At 46.2% G+C, this 27,685-nt stretch overlaps 2 protein-coding genes and 1 long non-coding RNA gene across 25 annotated transcripts in view; 2 read left to right on the top strand and 1 right to left on the bottom strand.

Moving 5' to 3' along the window:
• MLH1 (mutL homolog 1) overlaps positions 1-4,049 on the top strand; it is a 48,945-nt gene extending 44,896 nt beyond the window's left edge. The window contains exons 20-21 of one of the 2 annotated variants that reach the window (XR_006299560.1): positions 3,241-3,358; positions 3,451-4,049. The gene's annotated coding sequence lies outside the window, so the exon portion shown is untranslated. The remainder of the gene's footprint in view (positions 1-3,240; positions 3,359-3,450) is intronic. The other variant, XR_006299561.1, reaches the window with a different exon arrangement.
• Positions 619-27,685, bottom strand: part of LRRFIP2 (LRR binding FLII interacting protein 2) — a 106,981-nt gene continuing 79,914 nt past the window's right edge. For 9 of the 22 annotated variants that reach the window (XM_043595792.1, XM_043595779.1, XM_043595778.1 and 6 more), the window contains 9 exons: positions 20,573-20,665; positions 18,047-18,139; positions 12,415-12,516; positions 12,019-12,151; positions 9,957-10,006; positions 4,321-4,441; positions 3,367-3,446; positions 2,680-2,784; positions 619-2,308 (listed from right to left, as the gene is read on the bottom strand). In XM_043595792.1, coding sequence (XP_043451727.1) covers positions 2,198-2,308; positions 2,680-2,784; positions 3,367-3,446; positions 4,321-4,441; positions 9,957-10,006; positions 12,019-12,151; positions 12,415-12,516; positions 18,047-18,139; positions 20,573-20,665 — 888 coding nt within the window. In that variant the 3' untranslated portion in view covers positions 619-2,197. The remainder of the gene's footprint in view (positions 2,309-2,679; positions 2,785-3,366; positions 3,447-4,320; positions 4,442-9,956; positions 10,007-12,018; positions 12,152-12,414; positions 12,517-18,046; positions 18,140-20,572; positions 20,666-27,685) is intronic. The other 13 variants (XM_043595795.1, XM_043595784.1, XM_043595789.1 and 10 more) reach the window with 3 other exon arrangements.
• On the top strand, positions 18,135-19,216 carry LOC122492176. The gene is made up of 2 exons (XR_006299568.1): positions 18,135-18,770; positions 19,015-19,216. It is a non-coding gene; the product is annotated as an uncharacterized LOC122492176 (long non-coding RNA).

Raw genomic sequence — 27,685 nt, 5'->3', positions numbered from 1 at the left:
AGCCTGCTTCTGATTCTGTGTCTCCCTCTCTCTCTGCCCCTCCCCTGTTCGTGCTGTCTCTCAAAAATAAGTAAGTGTTAAAATAAGAATTACACTTGAAAGGTTCTGGATCCATTTTTACCTATAATATACCTGGCTGTGTTAAAAAAAAAATCCAAAAGTAGTTTGAAAGCCCTCTGGGCATCTTGTAATTCTAAAAATGCCCTCAAGATTTTACAGTTCTTGCTCTGGTTTGATTCTTTGTGTATTCTGGTAAATTTCTAATACTGGGTGATATAAATTATGTTGGTTCACGTGCCTTTTAAAACAGGTCCTGGGGGCACCAGGGTGGTTCAGTCGGTTAAGCCCCAAAACTAGAGTCCTGAACTAGAAGAGGCTCTGGTGACACTGAGTATGGAGAAAGGTGAATCGAGGATCTGTTAGCACCCTCAGTAACCTAAGCTCATTAGTTTATTCGTAATGAAAAAACCTTGAGAGAAGACAGAAGTCCTTACGGAATCTGTAACTGGTGCACATTTGAAACCAGCCTCCTTTGTTAAGGGATGTGAACACTACCAGCTTACGTTCTCATTATTCTGACCCGAAGGATGACGTAAAAATACAAACCCGAGCCGTATGTGCCACTACCGTCAGATGCCTTTAATACTAGCCTGGTTCACAGAAATGTGCAGTGTGCACGGGAAGAACGCCTACAGTTTTGAGGTAAACTCCAGATGACAAGACTCAGTAAAGAACGTTCCATGGAAAGAACAGGGAACCGTCCCTTAAGAAAAAGTGGAACCATTCCCTTTGGAAGAGACAAATCTGTTGTATCACAAGAGAAGCAGGATCAGGTCCTACCACGTAGAACTTCCAAAAAGTTGACAGGGCATCTCAGCAGTGGCCCTCCGGGAGCCCAGCGGGGCACAGGCTGAGCGGCCCAGGCGGGGCGAGGAGGGGTCACCTCACGGTGTGCTGGCTCCAGCTGTGGGCCCCCACCCCTCCTACCCCGGGTCCCACTACTACGGCTGCGAAAGAAATATGTAGGAAATCCCCCCGGACTCACGACACCGGTTCCATATTTTAAAAACAAAAGGCTAACCGCTCTGAAGAGGGTAATTCTCAGAGATTTTCTTCACATCCGAGTTCTGAACGTGCAACCACCATCTCCACAAACACCTTGATTCTGAGGGCAGACGAGAATCACGGATCCTGCAAAGTGGCTCCATGATAAAAGCCTCTTAAACTGGGCACGTTCAAAGACGCGACTGAAGTTCTGAAAAAGCTGTATATTCCAGATTATTTTCCGTGAGGAGGAGGAGAAGAGGGGCAGTGTAAGAGGGACGCGGCTGCCCCGATGTGTTGAAAGGCTCCCGTAACAAAATGAATGTGTCAGGAGCCAGCTGTGGTCAGCAAGAGGGTGTGTTTAATAGGGTCTTGGGCCGACTTCCCCCCGCACCCCCCGCCGGGCTCGTCTGAGGTTTCATTCCACAAATCAGCAGCAGATGAGATACTTTACACGAGATACAGCACAGGCGATGTTGACGACAAAGGGCCCTACTCTTACCTTAAGAGCGTCAGGCTTTGGACTTCCCCGGCCACATGCAATAAAGCAAGTTTTATATACACTCCCCGTATCCGTATTTTTTCTAACATTTTCTTATATAAATTTAAATATTTTACAAAAAAAGGCTTCTTCCTCCAAACATAGAAATTTGAGTGAAACATACATTCCCCACGTGTGAACCTGTTTCTTCACTAAAATATAAATGCTATCTGATACGAAGGGTAAGTGTCTTTGACCGCTGGAGAGGACTGAAGTCTGAATTGCACCGTGGAGAAGGCACTTGTGTTTCCCGAGGTCTCCAGCCAAGTATCTCACGGGGCGCTCACAGAACCGCCGTCCTCTCGCCGTGACGAGAGCCCCGTCACGGAGGCCGCTGGGGGAAATGGTGAGTAAACTCGATTCTACAATTATGGAAATAAAAAGTAAAAACAGCACGGACCAGTTCTTGGTCTAGAATCAAATTACAAACGAAATCCAAAGCGTTCATTCATGAAGATTCAAACCTGTTTCATTCTCTCATAAATTATAAAATACAAAGGTGGCTATTTTACTGACAAGACTCAAAACAGTACAGAAGGGGGTTTGTGTCAGTGGACAGAAAGTCCCTCTGGGCGGGACCCCGGGCGCGGCTCCCGGGCGGAGGGGCGCCTCCTACTGCTGGGCCAGAAGTGCTGTCCTGTTGGCCTTCATCTTTTCCAGCCGCTTGGCCAGGTGGCTGTTGGTCATCTCCACCTCCTCGATCTTGTCCAGTGCCGTTCGTAACTGCGGACAGGGAGAGCCAGTCACTTGACACGGTCACGCACAGAACCCGGTGCCACTTCAATGCCCCTGTCTGCGAGACGGGACCCGCTGGCGGCGCTGAACGGGGACATTGAGCGTGGATCACAGAAAGGACAGACATACAGCAGGCGGAGGAACAGACCGGCGCTAAAACAAAAGGGAAACCTCTCCTTTTCCTTAGTCTCGAACTGACCGAAACATACAAGTAAATGGCAGTCACCGTGCAGGTCAAAACCCACCACGGAACAGGGAGAGACCCACCGCTGTTCTCTTAGGACTGGACCCAGGATTCAACTCCTGACACCGCGAAGGATCTTTACGTTTTAGGAATGTGAGCGCGCAAAAGCAGGTACCTCTCGCTGTAGCTTCCTCTTCTCCGCCTTCAGTTCATCTTCCACTTTCTCCGCATTCTCGGCGGCGGTCTTATACCTCAGCACCTGGCCCTCGAGTCGGCTGACCTGTCAACAAGAGAACACGGGCCTCTGCTGACGGGCACTGGGAGCCCTTTGCTTGCAGCCACCATGGAAATGCAGCGTCATTACGAATCCCAAGTTGTCCCCTCACGGTGAGTCATAGGGCCTCTCAGAACCCAGCGGCTATTTATAGATGAGGAAGTGTCCCCTGAGAGGATTACAGCTGGACAGTCAACATAGGGCCAATTTCCCACGTCAGGTTTACGATGGACATGTTTAAGTGCCAAAGTAACACTGTAGGATCAGACACACTAAGTGGAAAAGCTTTTAGACTTCTTGAAACGTAGAATAAGGGATTTTCAAACTAAGAGACTTCCTGAAGTCCCCTGAGATATCTGGAAAAAACAGAATTACAGCTACGGTTTTCTACGTTTTCAATAGCGAACGGAAGGCTGAAGTGCCCTTCGGGGTCTCTTCTGCTAGCTTTCTTCTTTACTACAGAGCTTCTACAGAGATCCAACTGCAGAGACACCCAACCCAAAGAAACCTAGGTACTCCTGGAGTCGGCCACTTAGATGTGGCAAAGGGACTTTAAATCTCTCACCACCATACTGAGAAGGTACTTACATTTTGTTCCAACGTGGTTATATCCTGTTCTGCTTTTGAAAGCTTAAATTTGTATTCACTAATTTGTCTATTGGCATCTCCTAGAACAGAAGAAGAGAATGAATCCTCTCCCGGAGGGAGTGAAGGTGTGACCCATGAGGCGCTGACACCCGCTGCAGCCCGGGAGAGGACGATGCGGTCTCCAAGACAGACACGAATGCCCGCAGGGCAGCCACAGCATCTCCAGTGGCCCGGGCCCTAGAACGAGTCTCCTGCGAGAAGCTCCGGCACCGATCCAAGCCTCCCTTGGACCGGGGAGAAGAAAATGTACCCCTCACCCCACGGTGTGCGTAGGCTGAACGTGGAGCAAGGAGCCCTGTCGATGCCTCAGTGGCCCTGCCAACCTTGACCTGCTGACCCCCGTCCAGGAGCCTCCAGTTTCCTGTACCTTCCCGCCTCCCGGGTTCCCTCCTGCTGCCACACCTCGGGTGCCCCGCTCTCCCACCGCTGACTGAAGTCCCCAGCAACCTCCGTCATGACTCTCCTTAGTCAACTGTGACTTCTTCCCTGTCGCTTTGATTTGCACTGTCTTTTCTAACACTGATCATGCCTCTGAACGTGGACCCTGGCTCCGCCTCCCTCGGTCTACCTGCGTCTTGCCGAGGGCTCTGTGCTTGTGCTTAATAAACATTTGCTGAAAGAAATGCTTTTCAATAACATGTGGGTAATGTGATGGGTCGACTTCTAAGTCATTACTTGTACTTCTGACCTAAGCAGCACATCATTTAAAATGAGAAGTTTAGAAATTTCCTCCAGCAAACCAAATTTAACAAAAATCACTCGCCGAGGACCGAGCAATCTTTGTAACATGGCTCCTCTAGAGAAACGCCATCCCCGGGTCGGCGGCCTGCTCGAAACCCCCCGCCTAGAACACAGCCTCCCTGCCCGTGGCACCGGCCCGGCCCCGGGACCTACTCTGCATGTCGATGAACTGCAGGTCTGAACCGTTGTGCAGCCCCGCCAGGTCGGCCGCCGTGCTCTCGCTGCGGGAGCACCTCTGCCGCTCTTCCTCCAGCTGCAGCTTCAGCCTCCGGATCTGCGGCGGAAGGAGGGGTCCGTCACAAGATCTGAAGGACACCGCGGGCCCTCACCGGCCACACGGGTCGTGCACCCAGAACCGGAGTGCCCACCGCGGGGGCCACACTGCCAGAGGCGCTGGCGACAAGCTGTAAAGCAGCGTCAGAAGGAGCCCGCCCCAGGACCAGGTGTGCCGATCGCAGCAGCCCCATCGTGTGTAGGCGGCTGCAACAGGTCTTTTCAGTGTTCTTCACTACTTTCATCAAATTGCTTTTTTGTTTTTAACTCTTTTATTTATCTTGAGAGCGAGAGCGAGCGAGTGCACGCACAAGCGGGGGAGGGCCAGAGAGAACCCCAAGCGGCTTCAGCGCTCTGTGCTACGCCCAACGCGGGGCTTGATCTCACAGACCGGGAGATCGTGACCGGAGCTGAAATCAAGAGTTGGGCGCCCAACCAACTGAGCCACCCAGGCACCCCTAAAATTCCATTTTTAATAAAATTCCAAGGGGAGTTAGATGCTTTTGCTTTGTCTTAGAATTAGGTTACATATTCTACGTTAAGTATTCAGGAAACTTAAATATTAAAACTTAAATTCATATTAAATATTAAAATTGAGAAGTACATTTAATTAATATATTAAATTAGGTATTCCACATTAACATTAAAACTTAAATATTGGCTTAAATATATTAGTATGCAAAAATAACTGCAAATCTGTTTTTGAGTTGGCTACATAGTTGATCTACCTTACCGTGCCCAAAATAAAGGATGCTTATAGTCACTTATTCGTAATAGCTCCACACTGGAAATAACCCAAATGTGACAGGAGGATTAACTAACTGTGGCACATCTAGACAGTGGAATTACTACCCAGCAAGGAGGGAGAGCGGAGTGTGCTGTGTGGAAGATGCCAGACAAAAGAAGAGTGAGTAAGTACATAGTGTAGAATTCTAATTATATAAAACTCCAGAAAATGCAGACTAATCCCCAGTGATAGCAGACCAGTGGTTGGTTGCCTGGAGAGTTGGGGAGAGGGAGGCTCAGGAAGGAAGGTTCACCAAGGGACACAGAAACTTGAGCATTACAAATATTTCCACCATACTGACTGTGGTCGTGGTGTCACCGGTATCGTTAAGGGTTGAGTAGCGTCCTTGCAAAATTCATACGAAGTTCTAACTCCCGGTACCTCAGAATGTGAACTTACTTGGAAGTGGGAGTCCCTGAAGATGCACTTAGTTAAGTTGAGACGAGGTCATGCCGGAATAGAGTGGGCCCACAATCCAGTACGACTGGTGTCCTTACAAAAAGAATGCCATAAGAAGAGAGACAGACAGAGGGAAGACGCTGTGAAGACACACAGAAGGCTGTGTACGGGCCACGGAATGCCAAAGTCTGCCGGCAAACCACCAGGAGCCAGAAGAGAAGTGTGGAACAGATTGCCCTTCAGAAGCCTCAGAAGGAACCAACCCGGCTACTACTGCCTCACCTGGGGCATTTTCTAATCTCCAAAACTGCGTAGACAAGAAATTTCTGTTGCTCTGAGCCAGCCGGTTCGTGGTACTTTGTTATGGCAGCCGCGGAAACAAATACGGTAGCTACATTTCTTTTTACCCTTTACGCACAGGCCGCTTATTCCGTACCAGTTATACCTTCGTAAAGCTGTAGGCTGCTCTAAATTGGCAAAGTGAAGAAACTAAAAAATCCAACAAAAAGGAACTCTGGGTTGGAAAAAGACAAGGCCCGGTGGAGACAGGAGCCCTGCACATGGGGAACAAGGAGATGAGGCGAATGGACACGTACCCCATGCTCAGGCCTCCGGTGCAGCCTCAGTTCCCAGAATGCTGATGGCGAGGCTGGTACCCGCACACGGGGGACCCGGGCACGTCTCCCTAGAAGACCATCTGCCTAGTCTAAAGTCAAGACCGACATACCCGAACGAAACACCCTGCCACATCAACTTCACCAAGACACTGACATATGCTTAAAGCTTCCCACTGGCATTTTAGCTCTCCCTGAAATGTAAGGCCGAATGATACACATAAAAAAGCATCTGTTTGGAAATGAACTATGCAGACAGAAGAAATCAGAAAACAAAGCAATGAGCTATCAGGATAAGTGAAAAAAACTGCATCCTGGAAATGACTACAGAAACCGAAACCCAACAGAAGTATTCAAAGATAAAGTTAAGAATGTTTTTTAAAAAGTAGAGCAAAAGAGGGGTGCCTGGGTAGCTCAGTCAGGTAAGCATCCGACTCGATTTCAGCTCAGGTCATGATCTCATGGTTTGTGGGTTCGAGCCCTGTGTTGTGCTCCTCGCTGACGGTGTGGAGACCACTTGGGTTTCTCTCTCTTTCCCTCACTCTCTGCCCCTCCCCCACTTATGCACTTGCTCTCTTGCGCTCTCTCAAATTAAGTAAATAAACTTAAAAAAAAAAAAAAAGCGAAAGAGATCAAAAGGGATGGGGAAACCAGAGAAACAAAAAGGTTAAAACACTGGTCCCAGGGGTCTGTTGCCCCCTCCCCCAGATATCAGAGCCATGTTTCCCCAAATGCCTATTGCTCTTATCAGCAGAGGTCTGGGGAGCACCACAGCTCAGAACTACGATGGGGAGCTGCCTCTGGGACCAAGATGTGAGTCTCCCCGGGCCTCCTTCACCATTCATCATCAAGGGTCAAGGGTGAACGCGATGATCAGGGGTCCAGGTGGAAGAGAAGGCTTCCCTCACTGTGACCCCATCAATAGTGGCCAGGGGAATCCTCGAGGACCAAGTACGCCACTCCCCCAATGGGGAAAGGGTGAGCTCTGCACTGGGAGGAAAGCCATGCTTCCCAGACACTCCCACCCTTTCAACACAGACGGTCGCCATCACCGTCTGCCTTGAGTGAACCAGGACTAGTCTTTCGTTATCCCCATCATCGTCATGTCCATCTCAAGAACGGTCATCCTCCTCCTACGCTCTTTCCTAAAGGGCTCTGTACAACTCCTCCTCACCCTTCCCAAAGCCTGGAACTCTGGGTTACCATTTCCCCCTCATCCTCAGTCTCTTCTCGGAGCCGTCTCCTCACCTAGTGCACTAGCAGAAAAACGCTCTCCTGAGAAGCTCCCTCTGCAGTCCTCTGGCCTTCTGGAGACTGCTTCCACAGGCCTCCTACCACTGAGCCTGAGAACAGAACACATGACCTGCTTTCTGTGCCGTGTCCCAACTATTCTCCCTCGGTGCTCCCCAAAACTCCTCTTTTCTGACCTCTTCCCCTCTAATTCCACACACCTGCCACCCCTCCTCACTGCCAGTGCCCCACTCCTGCTTCACCATTTAGCTCCTGAACCTCACTCCCTCGAGGATAGCCTTGGCAATTTCAAGATACATGTAAGTAGAGGAGTGCTCTACAACTGATGTCAGTTTCTAGAAAACCTCCTCTCCAAGGATCCTGCCATCTATCCCTTCTTGGCCTCACCACTCTCTCACGGTCACATACTAGATCTCCTACTAGATGAGGGTAGTCCCTGCATAAGTCAGTCCCATTCTCTTCTTTCTAACCTCTGTTGCCGATCTTTCCAGCTCCCTCTCTCAGGACCCAGAATCCCCAAAGCCTTCAATCCCACCGGCACCTCCCATCTTCTTTCCACTGGGTCCTGACATCTTCCCCGGATTACCCATTAGCGTCATTACCCACCTAATCTCTGGGGCCATGGTTTTCCGCCCTCACCTCCTCTGCCCAGTTACACTCCCTGGTAAAATCCAACTCCACCCACCCATGCCGGCACCTGTGCCACTCAATGTGACTGCAGACACACGCGGTAGGCGTGTTCACACAAACCTCTGACATCCCGTGTAACCGACATGTTCGTTACGTGTGCTGTTTACTGTCTGCTCTTCTTCCATAAGAATGTAAGGGCTACTCATGCAGGAATTCTTTAACTGCTGTGTTCACTGAAATATGCCAAATGCCTGCTAAACAGTGCACTCTCTTTAAACATTTGAAAAGACTGAACAGGAGTCAGTCATTCTAGGAGAAGAGAAGATGGGAAGGGAGCAGATCAGTCAAGAAATTTCCCCAGGATTGAAGGACAGGAATTCCTACAACTGACAGGGGCCCACACCACGCATGACAACTCCAAACCACATCACTGTGAAACTTCCAAACACTAAGGGAAAAGTGTGATATAAACAGCCAGAGAGGGTTCTGCAGAAGGAGTCACATACAGAAGATGAAAAATCAGAATGCCCTTGAAATCTTTAACAGCCATACCAGAAGCCAGAGAACAATGAAGCAACTTCTTAAAAAAAAAAAAGGGAAATGACTGTCATGAAGAATTCTACACCTAAACTGTTAATCAAGTGAGAGAGTAAAATGAAAACATTATCAGGCCTCCAAAGGTAAGAAAAATTTACAGCCCGTATACACCTTTCTCAGGAAGTTACTGGGGGACAGACCAAAAAGAGAACGAATAAAAAAGGAGGAAGTCATAAGGCCTTGCAAAAGGGAATCCAACCTGAGCCACAGCAGAGGAAAGCCTAGGTGGCAACGGAGGGCAGTCCGGCTCTGCACGGAGGGAGCAGGCCATTAAGTTCCCAGGGGCACAGGTCGTGCTCCAAGAATCAAGGAGTGGAACTGAGGGGCGCCCGGGTGGCTCAGTCAGTGAAGTGTCTGACTTCGCCTCAGGTCATGATCTCGTGGTTCGTGAGTTCGAGCCCCACGTCAGGTTCTGTGCTGACAGCTTGGAGCCTGGAACCTGCTTCGGATTCTGTGTCTCCCTCTCTCTCTCTGCCCCTCCCATGCTCATGCTCTGTCTCTCTCTCTCTCAAAAATAAGTAAACATTAAAAAAAAAAAAAAAAAGTGGAACTGAGAGAATACACGGTGGACCTGAAAACGCTAAGAGCAGATTTCACTACCGTCGCAGACTCTGTAGCCAAACTGGTCATAAATACGCAGGAAACCAAGCAAAGGAAAAGCAAAGGCATGCTATGAACTGTGGGGGAGCCGGAGCCTCGAAGGAGAGGGAAGGCACCCCTGGAATGTGGCCGGGCTCCAACGGCGGGTGGCGCTCGCGAGCCCTGATAAAACGCGCGGGCCGGGCGTGCCGTTCCTTCCGGGGGAGGATGGGGGCACAGGCCAGAAGGCCAGATGGGAGCGTCTACAGAGGGAGGCCAACAGAGAATGCCCAGAAGCAACTGAGTGTGTGGGACGGAGATGCACAAGAGCAGTACGCATCGAAAGACTCTGCCAGACCAGGTGGGCACGGTCAGGGGCGAGGGTGGGGAGGCAGGGCAGGGAGCTCCTGTCTTCACTACAAGCTCTGTGAAACTATTTAACTCCTTCGACTCCATGTCCTGTAAATTTTTTTAAAAGAACAGGAAACAACAAAGAGACAAAATGGGCATCATCTTTTTACCCTTCAAATGTTGCTTGCGTACTGATGTTTGAAGTAAGCACCCTTCTTTCTTGTGTACATTTTAATTCGCTAACGTTTTACCCTGTGATTTAGTCCATTACGACCAACATTACCTTCCAATGAGAAGAATGCCTTTACCTGTGATAGTAGCTCTTCCTTTTCTCCAGCAAGTTTTCGTAGCCTGACGTCTAAAAAAATTGGAAAAGGCTGTAAACCAAATTTGTAATGACACAGTACTGGAACAATTAAAAATAATTCTTGAAATTCAAAAACAACAAACATTATCTGATAAACAGCTCACAGCTTTCTATTGAAGAGCTTCGAAGGAAATGCTTCAGTTAATGGTATTAAGGAAAAGTACTTAAATATTCACATATTGCCACATAGCTGATAGTTATCAAGGCACTAAATACAACATTTGCTCCCAAGGGCAGTGATTTTCCATTTAAAGACAAACCAAAGTACAAAGATCACTTCCTTGTTTCAAAATGTGCAAGCTTTCACCATAGGCAGACGACTCGAGCTGCCGGGGTGTTCTCACAGGCTTGATGAAGCCTCACAGGAGCAAACATGATGTGGGGGAGAGGGGGCCTGGGCGGGGAGGCTGGACAGGGGAAGCAGGAACTCAGTGCCGAAGAAGCCAAAGGCCCACTCGGGCCAGTGGGGGCACACGGGGACCAACCCTGAGCCGAAGGCTGTCAAGGGCTAATCCGAGGCACGGCAGCTGGATCGCCGGGGCTCGCTCCCGGCCCGAGAGGAAGACGGCTGCTTCCCCGGCACGCATCAAAACTGGATCCTGGGCGCCTGGGTGGCTCTGGCGATTAAGCGTCCAGCTTCGGCTCGGGTCACGATCTCGAGGCTCGTGAGGTCAAGCCCAAGCCCCGCGTCGGGCTCTGTGCTGACAGCTCGGAGCCTGGAGCCTGGAGCCTGCTTTGGATTCTGGGTCTCCCTCTCTCTCTCTCTCTGCCCCCCCCACACTGTTCGTGCTCTGTCTTTCCCTCAAAAACATTTAAAAAACAATTAAAAAAGAAAACAACCGGATCTTGGACTGAGGGAGGACCACAGATGAGTAAAAGCAGCAGCCGACATCAAGCCAGCACCTCCCACAACCAACCGGGGTCACAGCTAAATGCAAGTGCTGGTTTCCTCAGCACCTTTCAGATCAACAGAGGACACCCTGAGCTGCCCCCAGCCACACATTCAACGCATTCTCTAGAGCGGCTCCCGCTGCCTCGCCTGCATCTGCTGTATCAAAGTGCTGTGCATGGGGCGCCTGGGTGGCGCAGTCGGTTAAGCGTCCGACTTCAGCCAGGTCGCGATCTCGCGGTCCGTGAGTTCGAGCCCCGCGTCGGGCTCTGGGCTGATGGCTCGGAGCCTGGAGCCTGTTTCCGATTCTGTGTCTCCCTCTCTCTCTGCCCCTCCCCCGTTCATGCTCTGTCTCTCTCTGTCCCAAAAATAAATAAACGTTGAAAAAAAAAAAAAAGTGCTGTGCATTAGAGAATGTGCTTACTAACTCTAAAAATGTTCCACTCCTCTGGGAAACCTACAATATCTATGAAAACGAAAAAAAGATTTTTTTAAACAAAAAAGTGAGCTGATGATAGAGTTTCTGCCATTTTCCTTCCTCTAGAGCAGGATCTTAGTGGAGCCAATGGATGCACACCCGTGTGGTTTCCTGGGAGAGGTGTTATGAAAGTCTCAAGGGCTTAAATTTAAGAGGCTTCGATGTCAAGAGGCTCAGAGGCCCTGCTCTGGAAAGAACACTCCTGTAAGACCTGTCTTCTTGGTCATCTGCGGTGGCAAAGAGCTGCAGAACCGCAGGATAAGGAGCAGAGCAGAAAACCAGATTCTCCAGGAAGAAGAAACTTAAAACATACTTGGGAGCCGCCTACCAGCCCCCTGGTTCCCTGGGGTGCCTGTGCTGGATTATCTCCTCCAGGCAGATTTGTATTTAGGTGAAAAAGCAATGTGTATACACCAACAGTGCCTCTCCCCAGGGGCCTTACAATGACCCCGATGCTGGTTTCCCAAGGTCAAGGATGCCTGGAGACAACGTGCCCAGATTTCTTCCTGTTAAGGATTTAGATACGCCTCAGATGGCCCTTGTGTCGTTTTTGTTTTCCAAGATGGGACATGAATAAGCCGGAAGTCTTACGAGGACATCAAATCCCAGTCGACACAGCAGCGGCCGGTGCCTTACCTAGCGGACCTTCTCCTGCAGACTCCAAGACCTGAGCAGCCTCCTGGGACACCACAGTGATGGCTCCAACCACCGGTTCATGATGGACGTCACCATTGGGGGTGCCATCAGGGATTATAACTAAGCCATGCTTCTGTGGAGAAGGCAAAACCCACCGTCACAAAACACGGCTCACCCAGAGGCGGTACGTCCTGTGACAGACAGGACGTGTGCCACGGGTAACACCTGGTGAGAACTAGTTACATGGAGCAGAGCTCTGCGGAAGAAGTGGCTTACTCCTGTCTACCGTGCACTGAAGAAGGAGCACTGGTTTGTCTTTGGGCTAGGAAAGATAACCAGATGAGAGGGAAGAATAAAAGCAACGAGGGACTTAACTCCGGGCCAAAGCTAACGTACCTCTCCTGTCTTCACCGTCTCCTTCGGGTCAGCCAGCTGCTCTCTGAGCGCATCTCGCTCATTCCTAAGGCAGGCAATGTATTCTCTCTGTTTCTCTAGGGCCTGGTTTTAGACGGGGTAGCAAGGGAAAGAATGGCACAGAAAAAGAGCGAGTGAAAGAGGGAGCAGAGAGCACCTAATTCAAATAAACACAGATAAGGGCATAAAAGACGAGGGAGCAGTAAAAGCTTGGAAACCGGCAGTTAGGTAGACACGGGAGGAAATACAAGGTCTTGGGGACACACGTCTCCACAGGAGAGTTTTAACAGAAACTGGTTAATCGTGCATAAATTCGCCAAAGCATGCTTATCCCATCAGGTAGGAGAGCTGATCTTTCTTTCCCAGTCGATGAAAAGAAAAAAAAAAAAAAAAAAAAAAGGAAAAGGAAGATGAAGACAGCAATAATATTAAAATGAAGTTTTCCTTACTGATTTCCTTACTACATTTTCATCTGGTGACCAATACAAATACATCTCACGTTTAACTAAAATACTTCATTCAAGAACATAGTGAGGTTTAATTCAAAAAATTAATTTGATTTAAACTCTTTTTAAGTCAGAAAATTTCAATGGCCCTGGAAGAAAAAACACCAGTATGCACAAGGTATTTTAATTCAATACTGGCCGTAGTGATTGTTCTCTAAGCAGTGTGGCAAAATACTCCTCAAATACCACCTAATTCAAAATAGCGAACCTCCAAAGGGATCCCCAAGGACCTGTTTTTTGTTAATTTACTTAAATACAATTAAGAATCATCTGGTGTTCTGATACACCTTTCTGAATGTGAAAACCGAAACTAAAATACTGACAAAACCAAAGGAGTCCGCGTACGGAGCGCAGCAGAATAAGGGTTTGGGGGTCAGGCTTTTGAGTGGTGGCAGGTCCCGACTTACCTATGCCTCAGACTCCCCATCTGAAAAGCAGAAGGGACAACAGCAGCCCCGCCCCAGGTACACGGTGTGGGCACTGCTGCAGCACCAGAGCCCCGGGGAAAGCTCCGGAAAAGCCGCCCCCCGCCCGCCGTTTGCACCTGGAGCCCCCCACCACTGCCTGGACCTCACAACCATCGGAGCTGAGGAGCCGAGGGTGGCGGTGGGAGAAGCAGGTGACAAGCCAAACCTGCCCCAGGTAATGAAAGAACCCAGACTTCAAAACGTACCCCAGGCAAGCAGTCTATGCGGACAGCTGACGGGTGACTATTTTTAAAAAGCCTCTCTCTATACGTGTTCGTATATTTAATATTTTCTACCCACAACCCCATTAATCCAAGAAATTAAACTACAACAGGTAACCCTGCTCTCTCGGTTTAGTGGAATAGAAATGAGCCAACTGCTTCATTACTGACTGGGGAACAGGTGGACGATGTTCTAAATCCTTATAAATCCTACTGTGCACCCAAACTGGCAGTCAGTAAATAAGGGATGCTAGCAATGACCTCTGTGCAGCTCCAACTATACAGCAGGCGCTGCTACAAAGACATAAAATCTGCCCTAATATGTTTACATATATAATCTCTCCCTTATATATCCTGTACTTGTGTTATCCCCATTTCACAGATGAGAAAATTGAGGCCCAGAGAGGTTATGCTTTTCTTGCCCAAAGTCCCAGTAAGTGTCAATGCCAGTTCTTTTCAGTTCCAAAGCCTCTGCATACTTTTTCTATATCACAGCCCTAAAAAAGCCACAGTTACGTTTCCTTACTGTCGTCTCGGTGTTGCTGGAAAAGCAGTGTATAAGGCAAGTCCTACTCCTTGCTCACCCAAACTGCAACGTCAAGACCTCATTTCTTTTCAACAGTTTACATTCACACCATATGGCGTGTCTTAAGTCTGCCTATAAGTTGATACTTTGAGTTGCTAGCATCACGAGGCATTTACCCTGACCCTCCACGCTAATACTCCCATGCCATTCCATTAATGACAAGTGTCACATCAGGACAAAAAAGCACAAGCAATACTTTCCCATCTGTTGACAGGCAGCCGGACCTCCGCTGGGTTAGAATCTGTGGGTTATTGGTATCTGCGTGCACAGTTACGCGTGCATCAGCACACACAGCTGGGTCAGCGATCATGGCCACGACATGCTCCACAGAAACACCACCACTGAACATACACGGTCTCTCAGGAACAGACCAATTTGAAACTGGACATTCTAGCAAATGCTGGTACATGCCATTCGCTCCTCTTTCTACAAAGTCTTCTGGCAATGGACAGCTTTACTTTTGGACTTTTTAAACTTCGTCTTCCCGTAATTATGGACGGGAAAATAAAATACATCCTATAAGTTCTCCCACTTCGCCACAAAGTTTGGAGACTACCAAAATACCTTATAATTGGAACAAATGTACTCACGCCGGATCTGAAATCCTCTGTAGTACCTGACCATAAAACCACTACCCTGTGTTTGCATTCAGTAATAGCTCATAAAGCAGATTTTTTTCTTAGGGTAAAAAGTACATGCTTGCGGAGATCTAAAGAATTCTTTACCCCTGACCTAACCTCAAATTCTAGTGTCAAGAAGTCTGGAAGATACGTATAACAGGCTGCATTTTTGGGCAACAGGTTAACTCTCCATATAATTGCACAGGGGCAGAAATATCTTTGGTCAGAATGGGAGTGAGTCTCACACTGGGCTATCTAGATCGAAAAGTCCTTTGGATGCATTTATTCTACGTGTAGCCACCTGGCACTTAGAGCTGCTTTCGGGCTGTGTGCATGACTACAAGGATCAATGAAGGAAGAACTAAAGAGAACCAAACTGTAGCATGAAAATAATGGCCATGTTCCTTTATTAAGTTACTAACTTGAAATCTTGAAAATGAAGCTAGAGGCAAGTGGTGCATTAGGGAGTCACTGACTGTTGAAAACACGTCTTGGGTAAGTCATGGGAGGACCACATCAGGATGGCTATCGGAAAAACAGAAAACAGGTGTTGGTAATGGAACCCCTACGCAGTGCTTGATGGGAATGTGAAATGGGGCAGTGGCTGTGGAATACAGTGTGGCTGGTCCCCCAAAAACTTAAACACACCATCGCCACATTATGCAGCAATTCCACTCCTGGGTATACAGCCGAAGAAATGAAAGCAGGGTCACAAAGAGGTATTTGCCAACTCATGTTCACAGCAGCATTATTCACAACAGCCAAAAGGTAGAAGCCAACCACGGGTCTGTCCACCAACAGACGAGTGGATGAACAAAACATGGTGCATCCGGACAATGAAATATTTCTCATTTGGTCTTAAAAAGGAAGGGCATTCTGACACCTGCCCCACCACAGAGAAGCCTTGAGGACCCGATGGGAAGTGAAATAAAGCAGTCAAAAAAGGACAAAGGCCGTCTGATTCCGTCTGATAATTACGTGAGGTGCCTAGAGCAGTAAGTCCGTAGAGACGGAGCGTGGAATGGTGGCTGCCGGGGGCTGGGGAGGAGGGGGGTTGTTGGCGTTTAACGGGCACAGTTTCAGTTGCGCAGGGCGAAGGAGCCCTGGAGACGGACCGTGGTGACGGTAGCACAACACTGTGGACGTGCTCAGGACCACCGAACTCGACGCCGAAAACTGGTTCAAGTGGTAAGCTGTACGTTATTTGTACTTTACCGTAATTTAGAAACTTTCCAAAAAAGTCAAAGGAGGGACCAACTACTAATACATGCAACTTGGGTGAATCTCAGGGGAACTGTGCTGAGGGAAAAACATAACCCCAAAGGGTTAAATGCTGTGTGATTCCATTTCTGTGACAGGGCTCATAATGGCCAAATCACAGAAATGAGAACAGATTGGCGGCTGCCAGGGCTCGGCAAGGAGTAAGGGAGGTGGTGGACAAGGCCACGAAAGGGCAACTGGAGGGATCCTTCGTGGTGATGAGAACGTTCTGTGCTTTGCCTACATCAAGGTCAATATCCTGGCTGTGGCACTTTGTAAGACGTGACCTTAGGGGAAAAGTGGATGAAGGGCATACAGGATCTCTCTGTATTAGTTCTCACAATTGCATGTGAAGCTACAATTACCTCAAAAAAATTCTTTAAGTGTAACTTAAAAAAAAAAAAAAAAAGCCAAAGGAACACATTATTATATACCACACAGAAAGAAGATAGCCACTTAGTCATTCAGTAATGCCAAGAAAACTTAAAAGTCAAAAAATTTGTGTCTCAACTATCAGCACATCTTTTTGGCAGAAAAAAAATTTTTTTTTATTTTGAATAGCTATTTTATTGGACTGTGTGGGTTGGGGTTTTCCTATGGCTGATCCAAAATAATCAGTTTAAATACTAAGATAATTACACAAAATGGAAATCATGGACCTACAGATCTGTGCTAAAGAAAATCATGGAAGGTCCTAAAAGAAGACCATTCTGGCTAGTGACCAAACTTTCAAACTACTCCTTAGTGCCACACATTTTTCACATCTCATTTTAAATTCCCCAAGTAAAAATTTCAATGAGATCAGCAGATGACAATCAAAATTTCCAAACTCTTAACTGTTGTTAATTTATATTCCAGAAGGCTCTTCTAATTTGGGGTGGAATTTTAGAAACTCCATTATTTAAATATTAGAAATTCTAAAAAGGTAGCTTTATTTCTTTAAAACTTTTGGTCTACCAAACTCTTAAGAAGTAATTTTGTTTCCCATGTGTTCATTCCTAAGAGGACAGGTCCCTGGAGGGATGAGAAGCACCCGAGAGCCCTCCCAACAATGAAGGACGTGGACCCACAGGGCTTCTCATCCCGGGTCCACGCAGGAGCTCTTGGGGGTCTGTGCCAACTTCCCCCCACGCCACCAAACCCTGTCAAGCAGAAAAGGCTTTTTCACCACGGTCTCGGGACAGGGGCTTCCTCTGTCTGCTGCCTCCCCCGCAGCCCCTTCCTGACGAGGAAAGCGCTGCTCTGGCCGCTGTGGCTGCGTGGAACCCCCGCCGCACGACCCGGAGTCCACGCCAGGAGACGGGGCACGGATCAAAGGGGTGACACAGGACGAACTGGGGGGCATTTTTCCAGCCTCCTGTGTGCCTGGAATCTACCTGAAGGCCTTAGGGAAAAAGCACTGAGGACTTTCCTCATCGGGGCCCCTGCTTTGGGGAGTCTTGGGGTCATAATTAGAGATGACATCACAGTTTGGCAGCCCTGGCCAATCTCACATTCCTATCCACTTCCGTAACGACGATGATGTTAATCTCCCCCTATTTTATTCACCAGGGATTTATGGGATACTAATTACTTGTCCTCTACCCCCCACTCACTGTTCTCTCGCTTCTCATCCAAAATTCTTGCAATGTAAGGATATCAAGTTACCCACAGAGTTTGAATTAAATGCCTGTGGCTGCTTCTGGATAAGAATCCTGGGGAAATAAACTTCCCTAGAAAGTTCCTACTTGTAGGTTTCAGAATCCCACAGTCAGCTAGAAAGAAGAGTTCCTTCCAGGCACGGTATCAGGTTTCCCCCTGGAAGTTTTGTTCTTCTTCTGCTTTTACTCACATTTCTGTGCATAAATGCTCAAAGATAACCCAAAGGACGGATTTTTAGGAACCTCTAGGTTAAATTCTATTGGTCTGTTCCTCATCAATGAGCTTCAGACCAAAGCCCAACGTCATCTCGTACCCTAATGTTTTTATCTTTCCAAAGAAGTGTCTCCTGGAGGTCAAACACCTCTTTTGTCATGGTGTCTATTTTCTGCTGCATTCGTTGATTCTCCTGCAGAGGAAGAGGGGAGAGAAGTAATAAAAAAGCAGAAAGAAAAATGGAGGGGGTCAGAGGGAGGCAAACAGAACAGAAATAAAGCTGGTAAGGAAACTTTAAAAAGGGAGAAAGAAAGTCTGCGATCAACAGGAAGAGCCAGAGTTGCTTGCTAAAGGGCAAGATGACATCCCGTGTCTCGGCGACACGACTCCCCCTGGCTTGCCACAAGGAAACCGGGAGTGGCTGTTGCAACCACAGCTGTGGGGCGGCAGGCCAGGCGGGGCTTCTGTGTGCATGCGGCCCCGCGTGTGCTCCTCTGGTAACTGACTCTCCCCGACATGGAACGACTGGCGTTTCTAGAGAGGGAGACGCAGATTTGCTTATGGACAAATGATCCTTATCACGGAGAACAAGCAGTGGTTTTAAACTTCCTTTTTTGAAGCACAGCTGAAGAATACAAGGGAGCCGTATCTCAGCTGAATCATTCTGAACTTGTCAGCAGAACCTACGATAGCCAAGAGTATCATGAATTGAATAAACAGTCCTACTGGTTTTTAGAAACACTGGAACGCCATGTCCAGCGATTCCTAAACAACTGTCCTCCTCAGACAATGAGGCTCAACGTGTATCCTTTTGTATTTAACAGGTTTGCTTTGGGGCACCTGGGTGGCGCAGTCGGTTAAGCGTCCGACTTCAGCCAGGTCACGATCTCGCGGTCCGTGAGTTCGAGCCCCGCGTCAGGCTCTGAGCTGATGGCTCGGAGCCTGGAGCCTGTTTCCGATGCTGTGTCTCCCTCTCTCTCTGCCCCTCCCCCGTTCAGGCTCTGTCTCTCTCTGTCCCAAAAATAAATAAAAAACGTTGAAAAAAAAATTAAAAAAAAAAAAAAACAGGTTTGCTTTTAAAAATTACTGGCAAATTACCATCTCCTACCTTCTCAACTTACACATTTCTCATCTACTTAACCACGCAAGACCTCAAAGCATTATTTTGTCACATTCAAGGTTTGGCAGTTATATGTAAACATGGGTATTCACATCTGAGAGATGTCAATTCTAAACATAAAAACTCCCAAAACTAAGGTTTTTTTAAAGTTTGTACATCCAGCACCCCCGGCTTTTAGAGAAACCACGGTGACAAATTACAGGAATCAAGCATTACAATTCCTCTTAAGCACAATCATCAAATTAAAAGCTTAACCAATTCTGACTTAAGCTACTGAATTTGAGAGGCAGCTGCCAAAGCAGTTTTACTATTCTTTCCATATCAAAAACGGGAAAAGTATATAGCTTAATTAGAAGAAGAAATAACAAGTGGCTGGCATAGTGACACAAAAAACACAAAAGGACAAAAAAGGAGAGGCATTCCCATTATTTTTGAACACCAGCAGGATACAAAATTTAGATATTATGCTCCATGCCATAAATGGAAAAACTAGGACAACTAACTTCACATGTCATCTGATATTTTCAAAGGGTCGTCTGTGTCCGTGTTTCGATTCACAAACTCCACCTGCTTTCGGCAGGCTACATTCACTTCTTCTCAAGGATGAAGAGAAGTGACACAGATCCACAGACAAAAAAGCAGGCATTTCTTTTCCTCTATGAACTGGTTTCTTAACTGACTTACAGGGTGAGGGATTAGGTGAGGCGGGTCCATGGGGGAAAAGAAACAGAGGGGGCAGGGCGGGTGCTGAGCGACAGGAAGGTGGACAAGCACCCGTGTGGCACAGGAGGCACGTCCCGGGGATCCTCGAGAGCTGGCCTTCCTGAAATCGCCCTCGTGGCATCAGGCGCACGTGAGACACCTCTGATACCCACACGGAGCCAGCGGGCGGGACCAGACGCTTACAAAACACGACAGCCTCGAGCGGGAAAACCACATTCACGGGAAATCAGGGATGCTCACAGAGATCCGACAGGGATGCTCACAGGGGAGAGATGAGGAGCACTCTCGGATTCCCCCTGGCGGACCCCCGCTGCTGCCACCCCGGGCTCCTCCCCGAGCACAGCCTCTGCGCTGCCGAGCTCCACCCTTCTGCGGGGAAGGCGTCACGGCGACTCGGCCTTGTCGTCTGGCTGCCTCGGCGAAGACCAAACGCCTCACTCCCCAAGGCTCCCGTCTCGACACACAGCACCCACCACATGCCAAAGAACGATGGTGCTCCTGCTTTTCCTTTTGCTCGCTTTCTAAGATAACTTTAGCCAAGAATGAGCTGAGGAATGAAAGACAATTACAGAAGCTTCTGCTGGCAAGAGCGGGAACGTTTGTAAGACCGGTAGCGTCAACTTTTTAAGCCTGACTCGATGTGTCACGTGTGTGAAACTTTAGGGTGAGGAAGAGACCAGGAAACTGTGGCATCTTAACTCCCTTCCCTCCCAGCGCACACCCCCTCGTCCCACCCAATGCTTTGTTTCCAAAATCAAGTGTTTCCACAGGGCCCGCACCTACCTCGATGAGCTCATCTCTCTGCCGAAGGCCTTCTTTAAGCTCATCCATCTTATGCTGCAGCACGCTGCACATGTGTTTCTGCCTTTCCAACTCCTGTCAACACACAAGTGACACGGTTTGCACAGAGAATGGCGCACAAGACACTGGACCGTCCACGCCAGAGTAACAGGCGACGCATGACCTCCAGAAACACACCCGGACTTCCCACGCACAGCAACTTAGAAAAATGCCGTATTCTAGGGAAAGGCTCAGAAAATTAACATTTTTCATCTCCTAGGAGATGAAAACCCAGACTAATCAATGGCAAAATTACTAAGAACTATGAGATGACTTAATAAAGTAACAGGTCATAAAATTAACATATAAAACTCAATAATCTTCATAAATATAATCTAGAGAGAAAATACAATAAACACACGATCACAACATAAAATTTTTAAAAATACATGTGTAAACATATAGGAAATACCCATAAATCAATATGGGGAAAATTATATACAATGTTCCTGAGGGCGCCTGGGTGGTTCAGTCGGTTAAGTATTGATTTCAGCTCAGGTCATGATCTCACGGTTCATGGGATCAAGCCCCATGTCTGGCTCTGCACCGACAGTATGGAGCCTGCTTGGGATTCTCCCTCTCCCTCTCCCCCCGCCCCTTACCCACACTCTCCCTCTCTGTCTCTGTCTCTGTCTCTCTCTCAAAATAAACAAACGCTAAGAAATATATATTCCTGAAAGACAAGTAGGACTAAACAAACAGAAAGGTATACCATCTTCCTGGATAAAAAGACTCAGTATCAGGGCACCTGGGTGGCTCGGTCAGTTAGGCGTCCAACTTCAGCTCAGGTCATGCTCTCACGGTTTGTGGGTTTGAACCCTGAATCGGGCTCTGTGCTGACAGCTCAGAGCCTGGAGCCTGCTTCAGATTCCGTGTCTCCCTCTCTCTCTGCCCCTCCCCTGTTCTCACCTTGTCTCATTCTGTCTCTCAAAAATAAATAAATGTAATAAAGAATTAAAAAAAAAAAAAACCACCTCAGTATCATAAGAATGTCAGTTCTCCCCCAAATAAATCTATACATTTAATGCAGTCCAAATAAAAATACTATTAGGCTTTTTTCTCATCAGAGTTAGAGAAGCTGATTGTAAAATCTGTAAGAAAAATGTAAGAAAAAACAGCCAGGAAAAAAAGCACTGAAAAAACAGAAAGCTAGCCTTACTGGATATAAGACCTACATAATTAAAACAATGTTGTAATGGCTTATGAGCACAGAGAGCAGAACAGAAAATCCAGAAATATACCCAGTTACATGTCAAATATATCAAACAACAAAACAAGAAGAGCATCTCAAATCAATGAGAAAAGACAGACTTTCATGTCGTGACCCTGGAAAAACCGTATATCCAAATGGAAAAAGAGAATTGGAACCACACCCGAGACTATACACCGAGACAAATTTCAAATGGATTGGAAGTGCACAGAAAGAAGAGAGGGAAAAAGAGAGAAGGAAGGAAGGATATAGTTACTAGAGAAAAAAATGAGTGAATTCCTATAACCAAAGAGTAGGGAAAACAGTACTAAGAAATCCAAAAATCTGTAACCAAGAATAGGAAATGGGTAATGTTAGACCACATACAAACTTTTGAATGGCAAAAGGACTCTAAGAAAAGTAAAAATACAAATGATAAGCTGTAAAAAATAAATTACAACTTACATCAGAGACAAAACATGACTATCTCTCTATAGAGTCTCTAAACTTAGGAAGAAAAAACACTAGTATATAGAAAAATAGTCTAAAGATATGGACAGTTCACAGAAAAAAACAGAAATCACTCTGAATATAAAAAGATGATCGTACTAAAAGAACAAGAAGTTAAAACTATGTCCCACTGAAGCACTCGTCCAAAACTTGACAACATATTCAAGAAAATTCTATGGGGAAGGGAACAGGCCCTCTTGCACATTTTGACAGGAATCCGAAATGGCATCACTACTACCACAGAGGGAATCCGGCAGATCCGACAGAATTACCGTACCCTTAGACCCAGTAAACCCACTTTGACGACTCCCGTAGACAGGCCAGCAAAAATGCAAAAGGACTTATGTAGCACACCACTTCTGCAGGACTATTTTTAACAGCAAAAGACTGCCAGCAATTCAAATGTCCATTAATAGGGAGCTGGTGGAATAAACTACAGGACACACACACAACGGAATAACTATGTAATAATACAAAAGAGTGAAGAAGATCCACGATCATAAAGGTCACAGTCATCGAGGTATGGAAAGGTATTTACAGTATGCTACCATTTTCTAAGAAAGGGGGGAAATAAAAACATACACATTTGTATATATATTTTTTGAATAGCAAAATAGATCTACCTTCTTAAGCAAAAAAAAAAAAAGAAGAAGAAGAAGAAGAAGAAGAAGAAGAAGAAGAAGAAGAAGAAGAAGAAAGGAAGAATAAACCATGTAGGTAAAAAATTCCCTCAAGAAACAGGAATGAAGAGATAGAAGACTGATTTCTTTGAGTAGATTTTCTTTGATTTGACTTCAGATACACGTAAATGTTATGTAAGTGCAACAAAATTAAATTGAAAAAGCAATTCCTGATGGAAGCAACCCGAGTGTCCACCAGCAAATGAATGGATAAACAAGATGTGGTACACAGACACACTACAGTATTATTCAGGAAGGGAATTCTGACACATGCTAACATGGGTGAAACCCGAGGGCATTACGCTAGGGAAACAAGCCAGTCACAAAAAGCCAAATCCTGTATGAGCTCACTGATATGAGACGCCCAGAGCAGCCAGACCCACAGAGCAAGGAGAACGGTCGGTCACGGTCGGTCGTTGCCAGGGGCGGAGGGCACGCGGACGGGAGCTGTTGTGTAACAGTTTCAGTTTTGCAAGATGAGAAAGTTCTCACTGCACAACAACGTGAATATACTTGATATCGCCGAACTGTAACAATTTAAAACTGTTAAGACGGTAAACTTCGTTGTACTTTTCACCACAGTTAAAAGCGAAAATTATTTAAAGATAAAAATTTTAAAAGCAACTCCTAAAATACTGAACATAAAATACAGTGAACCTAACTATATATCCAGGTAGCAGCATAAGCACAGAGAGAGAAACTATTTTGAGTAACTTTTAAAACCAATGCTTGGGCTATACATAGGCTAGCAGCAAAGTAACAACCCAACAGAAGAACACAAAAAACTTTTAACTATTTTCAGTAATTATATCGTTGGTGGTGACATTGGTATTGCTATTCTGAGTACTGTGGGGCACAGCAATGAAAACAGAATATAACATAATTACTATCATCCCCAGTGACTTTGAGAACGGGCAGTGGGAAAACGGAGACATGCACGTGTAAGAAGGAAAAACGCTTGTGTCCTGAACGTGAACTAGAACTACCAGTGTAAATTCGTAATGTATTTTGACTTTACAAAGAAAAAAGTACCCCACATAAACATTTCCTATATATCTACTAAAAAGCCATAATCCTCTCGGTGGCAAGAGCTCTCTAGCACGCACACTGCCCCCCTATGAGAGCCAGCACCCCGGACAAACAGCTGGTTCCAGGTCTGGAGCAAGAAACGACCAGACGAACCTGGAACCCTTTCTCGTGCTAGATAGCAGAGAATTTACCAAGACGGTGAGACTTACAATGAGTCAAAGCTACTTGGAAATCAACCTGAAGACACTCATATTAGTTAAAGGTTGAACAACTTGAAAATCGACTAAGAATAAAAGCTACAATGAATTCGAATCATCAAGTGTTTGAATTCGTGACTTCATAATGATATTTTAAAACATGCTTTAGGCTGTATATGATAAAGGACTTGTATCTGGAATATATAAACTCTTACAACTCGATTATAAGCAGACAACCCAAGTTAAAAATAGGCAAAAGATGTATTTTTCTGAGAAAGATATACAAAGAGTCAATAAATACATGAAGACATACTCAAAACCATTAGTTATCAGGAAAACGCAAATCAAAACCACAGCTGCTAGGACGGCTCTAAAAAAAGTCAGACAATAACAAGTGTTGGTGAGGGTATAGAGAAATCAGAACTCACACGCCCTGCTGCTGGGAATGTGAAATGGCGCAGCCACTTTGGAAACCACTCTGGCATTCCTCCAATGGTTGAACATGGCGTTGCCATGTGACCAGCAACTGCACTCCCAGGTATACACTTAACAGAAAGGACAGCATACGTCTACACAAAAACTTGTACACAAATGTTTACAGCAGCATTACTCACAAGGGGGGGGGGGGGGGAATGTGCATCAACACCCAAATGGACACACAAAATGCGCTATACCCATACAATGGGATAATATTAGGCTATAAAAAAGCAGTGAAAGTAGTGACTCCTACTACAGCATGAGTGAACCTCAAAAAGATTTAAGCTAAGTGAAAGAAGCCAGTCTCAAAAGACCACATATTATATGACTCCACTAAATGCAAATCTAGAAGAGGAACTCTATAGACACAGAAGGCAGACCAGTGGTTACGTAGGGCTGAGGGGGCAGGAGACAGGGGGATAACAGCTAAAGGATACGGGGTTTCTTTCCGACAAGACGACAGGACTCTGAAACTGGGGATGGCTGCACGTAACTGTGAATATACAAAGGCCCCGAACTGTACACTTCAAACATGAACTACAACATATGGTATGTGAATTATAGCTCCAATCCACTTTAACATAGTCAAAGAAAACAGTAATGATGGACTGAGAACGTCCCATTTTACAGCGCCTGGTCAACTAACAGACCGAAGCACCCAGCGACAGCATTACAAAAAGAGCCACACATCAGGGCCTCCTGAAGGAAGACAACCTATGAAGTGAACTTGCCAAAAACACTACACCTGTATTTGTTTAAGCCTCTAAACCTAACTACCTGTTTACAGGAAACACAGAGGAAAAGGGAACACATTAAAGACACCATAGGGATAAAACAGCAAAATCCCTAAGGCTGTTGGAAACTGTTAAGCCAAGCAATCCAGTCTCTTCAACACACAAATTGCAAGGGAGGGAAAAAAAAAAGAGAGAGAGAGAGAGAGAGAGAGAGAGAGAGAGAGAGATGAAAGGAAACCTATAAATAAAAAGAGACTTAAAAGACATGACAACTAATTCCAATGTGTGGAACTTATCTGGATCCTTGGTGGTCGTTGTTGTTGAAGTGTAAAAAAGAAAACAACTTAGGTCACTGGAGACCGTTAAGATTTTAACAATGGTTGGACCGGTAGTATGAAGGAATTATTCTGAATTTTTCAGATGTGAAATGATCTTGTGGTTATGTTTTAAAAAGAGAGGGAGTCTGGGGCACCTGGGTGACTCAGTCAGTTAAGCATCTGACTTCAGCTCCCGTCATGATCTCACGGTTCATGAGTCGGAGCCCCACGTCGGGCTCTGTGCTGACAGCTCAGAGACTGGAGCCTGCTTCAGATTCTGTGTCTCCCTCTCTCTCTGCCCCACCCCTCCTTGCGCTCTCTCAAAAATGAATAAACGTTAAAAAAAGTTTAAAAAAAAAAAGAGAGAGAGAGGGAGTCCATATCACTTAGAGAGCCATACCTAAACTCTTATTAAAATATGAGACACTGAGGACTTGTCTCAAAGAACAGGAGTGAAGGAAGTGGACAGGGTAAAATTGGCCACACACTGATGGTTGCTGGGGGGTATGTGATGGGTTTTAGGAGGGTTCAGTATAGTCTATTTTTTTTGTATTTTTAAAATCTGTAATAAAACACTTTTTAAAAATCTCAGATAAGCTTAAAAAAAAAAAAAAAGAATCCCCTACTAAAATAAATAGCTACTAAGAAAAGAATAACGGGGCACCTGGGTGGTTCAGTCGGTTAAGCATCCAACTTGGGCTCAGGTCATGATCTCATGGTTCATGAGTTCAAGTGCCGCATCAGGCTCTGTGCTGATGGCTCAGAGCCTGGAGCCTGCTTGGGATTCTGTGTCTCTCTCTCTCTCTCTGCCCCTCCCTGCTCACACTGTCTCTCAAAAATAAATCAACATTAAAAAATAAATTAATTGGGGCGCCTGGGTGGCTCAATCGGTTAAGCGTCCGACTTTGGCTTAGGTCATGATCTCACGGTTTGTGAGTTTGAGCCCCGCCATCAGGCTCTGTGCTGACAGCTCAGAGCCTGGAGCCTGCTTCACATTCTGTGTCTCCCTCTCTCTCTCTGCCCCTTCCCTGCTCATGCTGTGTCTCTCTCTGTCTCAAAAATAAATAAACATTAAAAAAAATTTTTTTTAATTAATTAAAAAATAAAAAGAATAATATACTTGAGACATTCCTAATCAGGCATTCTTCCCCAAAGTAGGTACAGACAGAATATTTAAGATGCAGTTATTATATTCCCAGTAGGAAGCACTGACGACATCTGAAAAACTATATTAATATCATTGTTTTAACTGAATGGTCCTTCTCCACCCTTACCTTCTGAGCTATAATGAAACATACCTGAGCGCCTGACCTCTCTGTATGTCTCCGAGCATGAACCTCTGAGCCTCCTGCATGAGGCGATATCTACTGAGAAGAGCTCAGAGAGAAGGTGCGCTAGAGAGAGACGCTATGACAAGGTCTTTGGCATCACGGTACCCGGAGTAGATTTACAGAGTATTTAAAAAGCTCACAGATTTTTTTAATTTGAAAAGCACAAGTTTTTTTCTACATAAAAATTAAAAGCCACAGCACTACGTATGCTAAGACATCTCTAGATCTTAGGAAAAGAAGGGAAAAAGAAAGTAGCTTAGTAAGTTAATCATGGAGGTTTTTTTTTTTTTTAAATGCTCAAGGGCATTTAGCACTGAACATTAAATACTTTAGCGTGAGATTGTCCTCTAATCTCCTAGAAGCAAAGAGCCAGAAATAGATACGAAAAAACCATGGAAAAGCAAAAAAAGGAGTCCAAGGGCTCTACATAAAGTATGATGGTTCATAATCTCCAAAACTGGTCCTTAAGAAACAGGAAGAATCACAGAGGAAACCAGCTATGCCACCAAATCATAGTCCGCAATGAGCCCTGTCATCCAATATGACAATACCCAGAAGTCTCTTTTCCACTTGTGCAGATACAAGTTTTCTT

The sequence above is a fragment of the Prionailurus bengalensis genome, chromosome C2 (assembly GCF_016509475.1).
Source record: "Prionailurus bengalensis isolate Pbe53 chromosome C2, Fcat_Pben_1.1_paternal_pri, whole genome shotgun sequence".
NCBI classification, from domain to species: Eukaryota; Metazoa; Chordata; class Mammalia; order Carnivora; family Felidae; genus Prionailurus; species Prionailurus bengalensis.
Note: the sequence above shows the minus strand (reverse complement) of the source record. Positions and strands in the feature narration are given on the sequence as shown.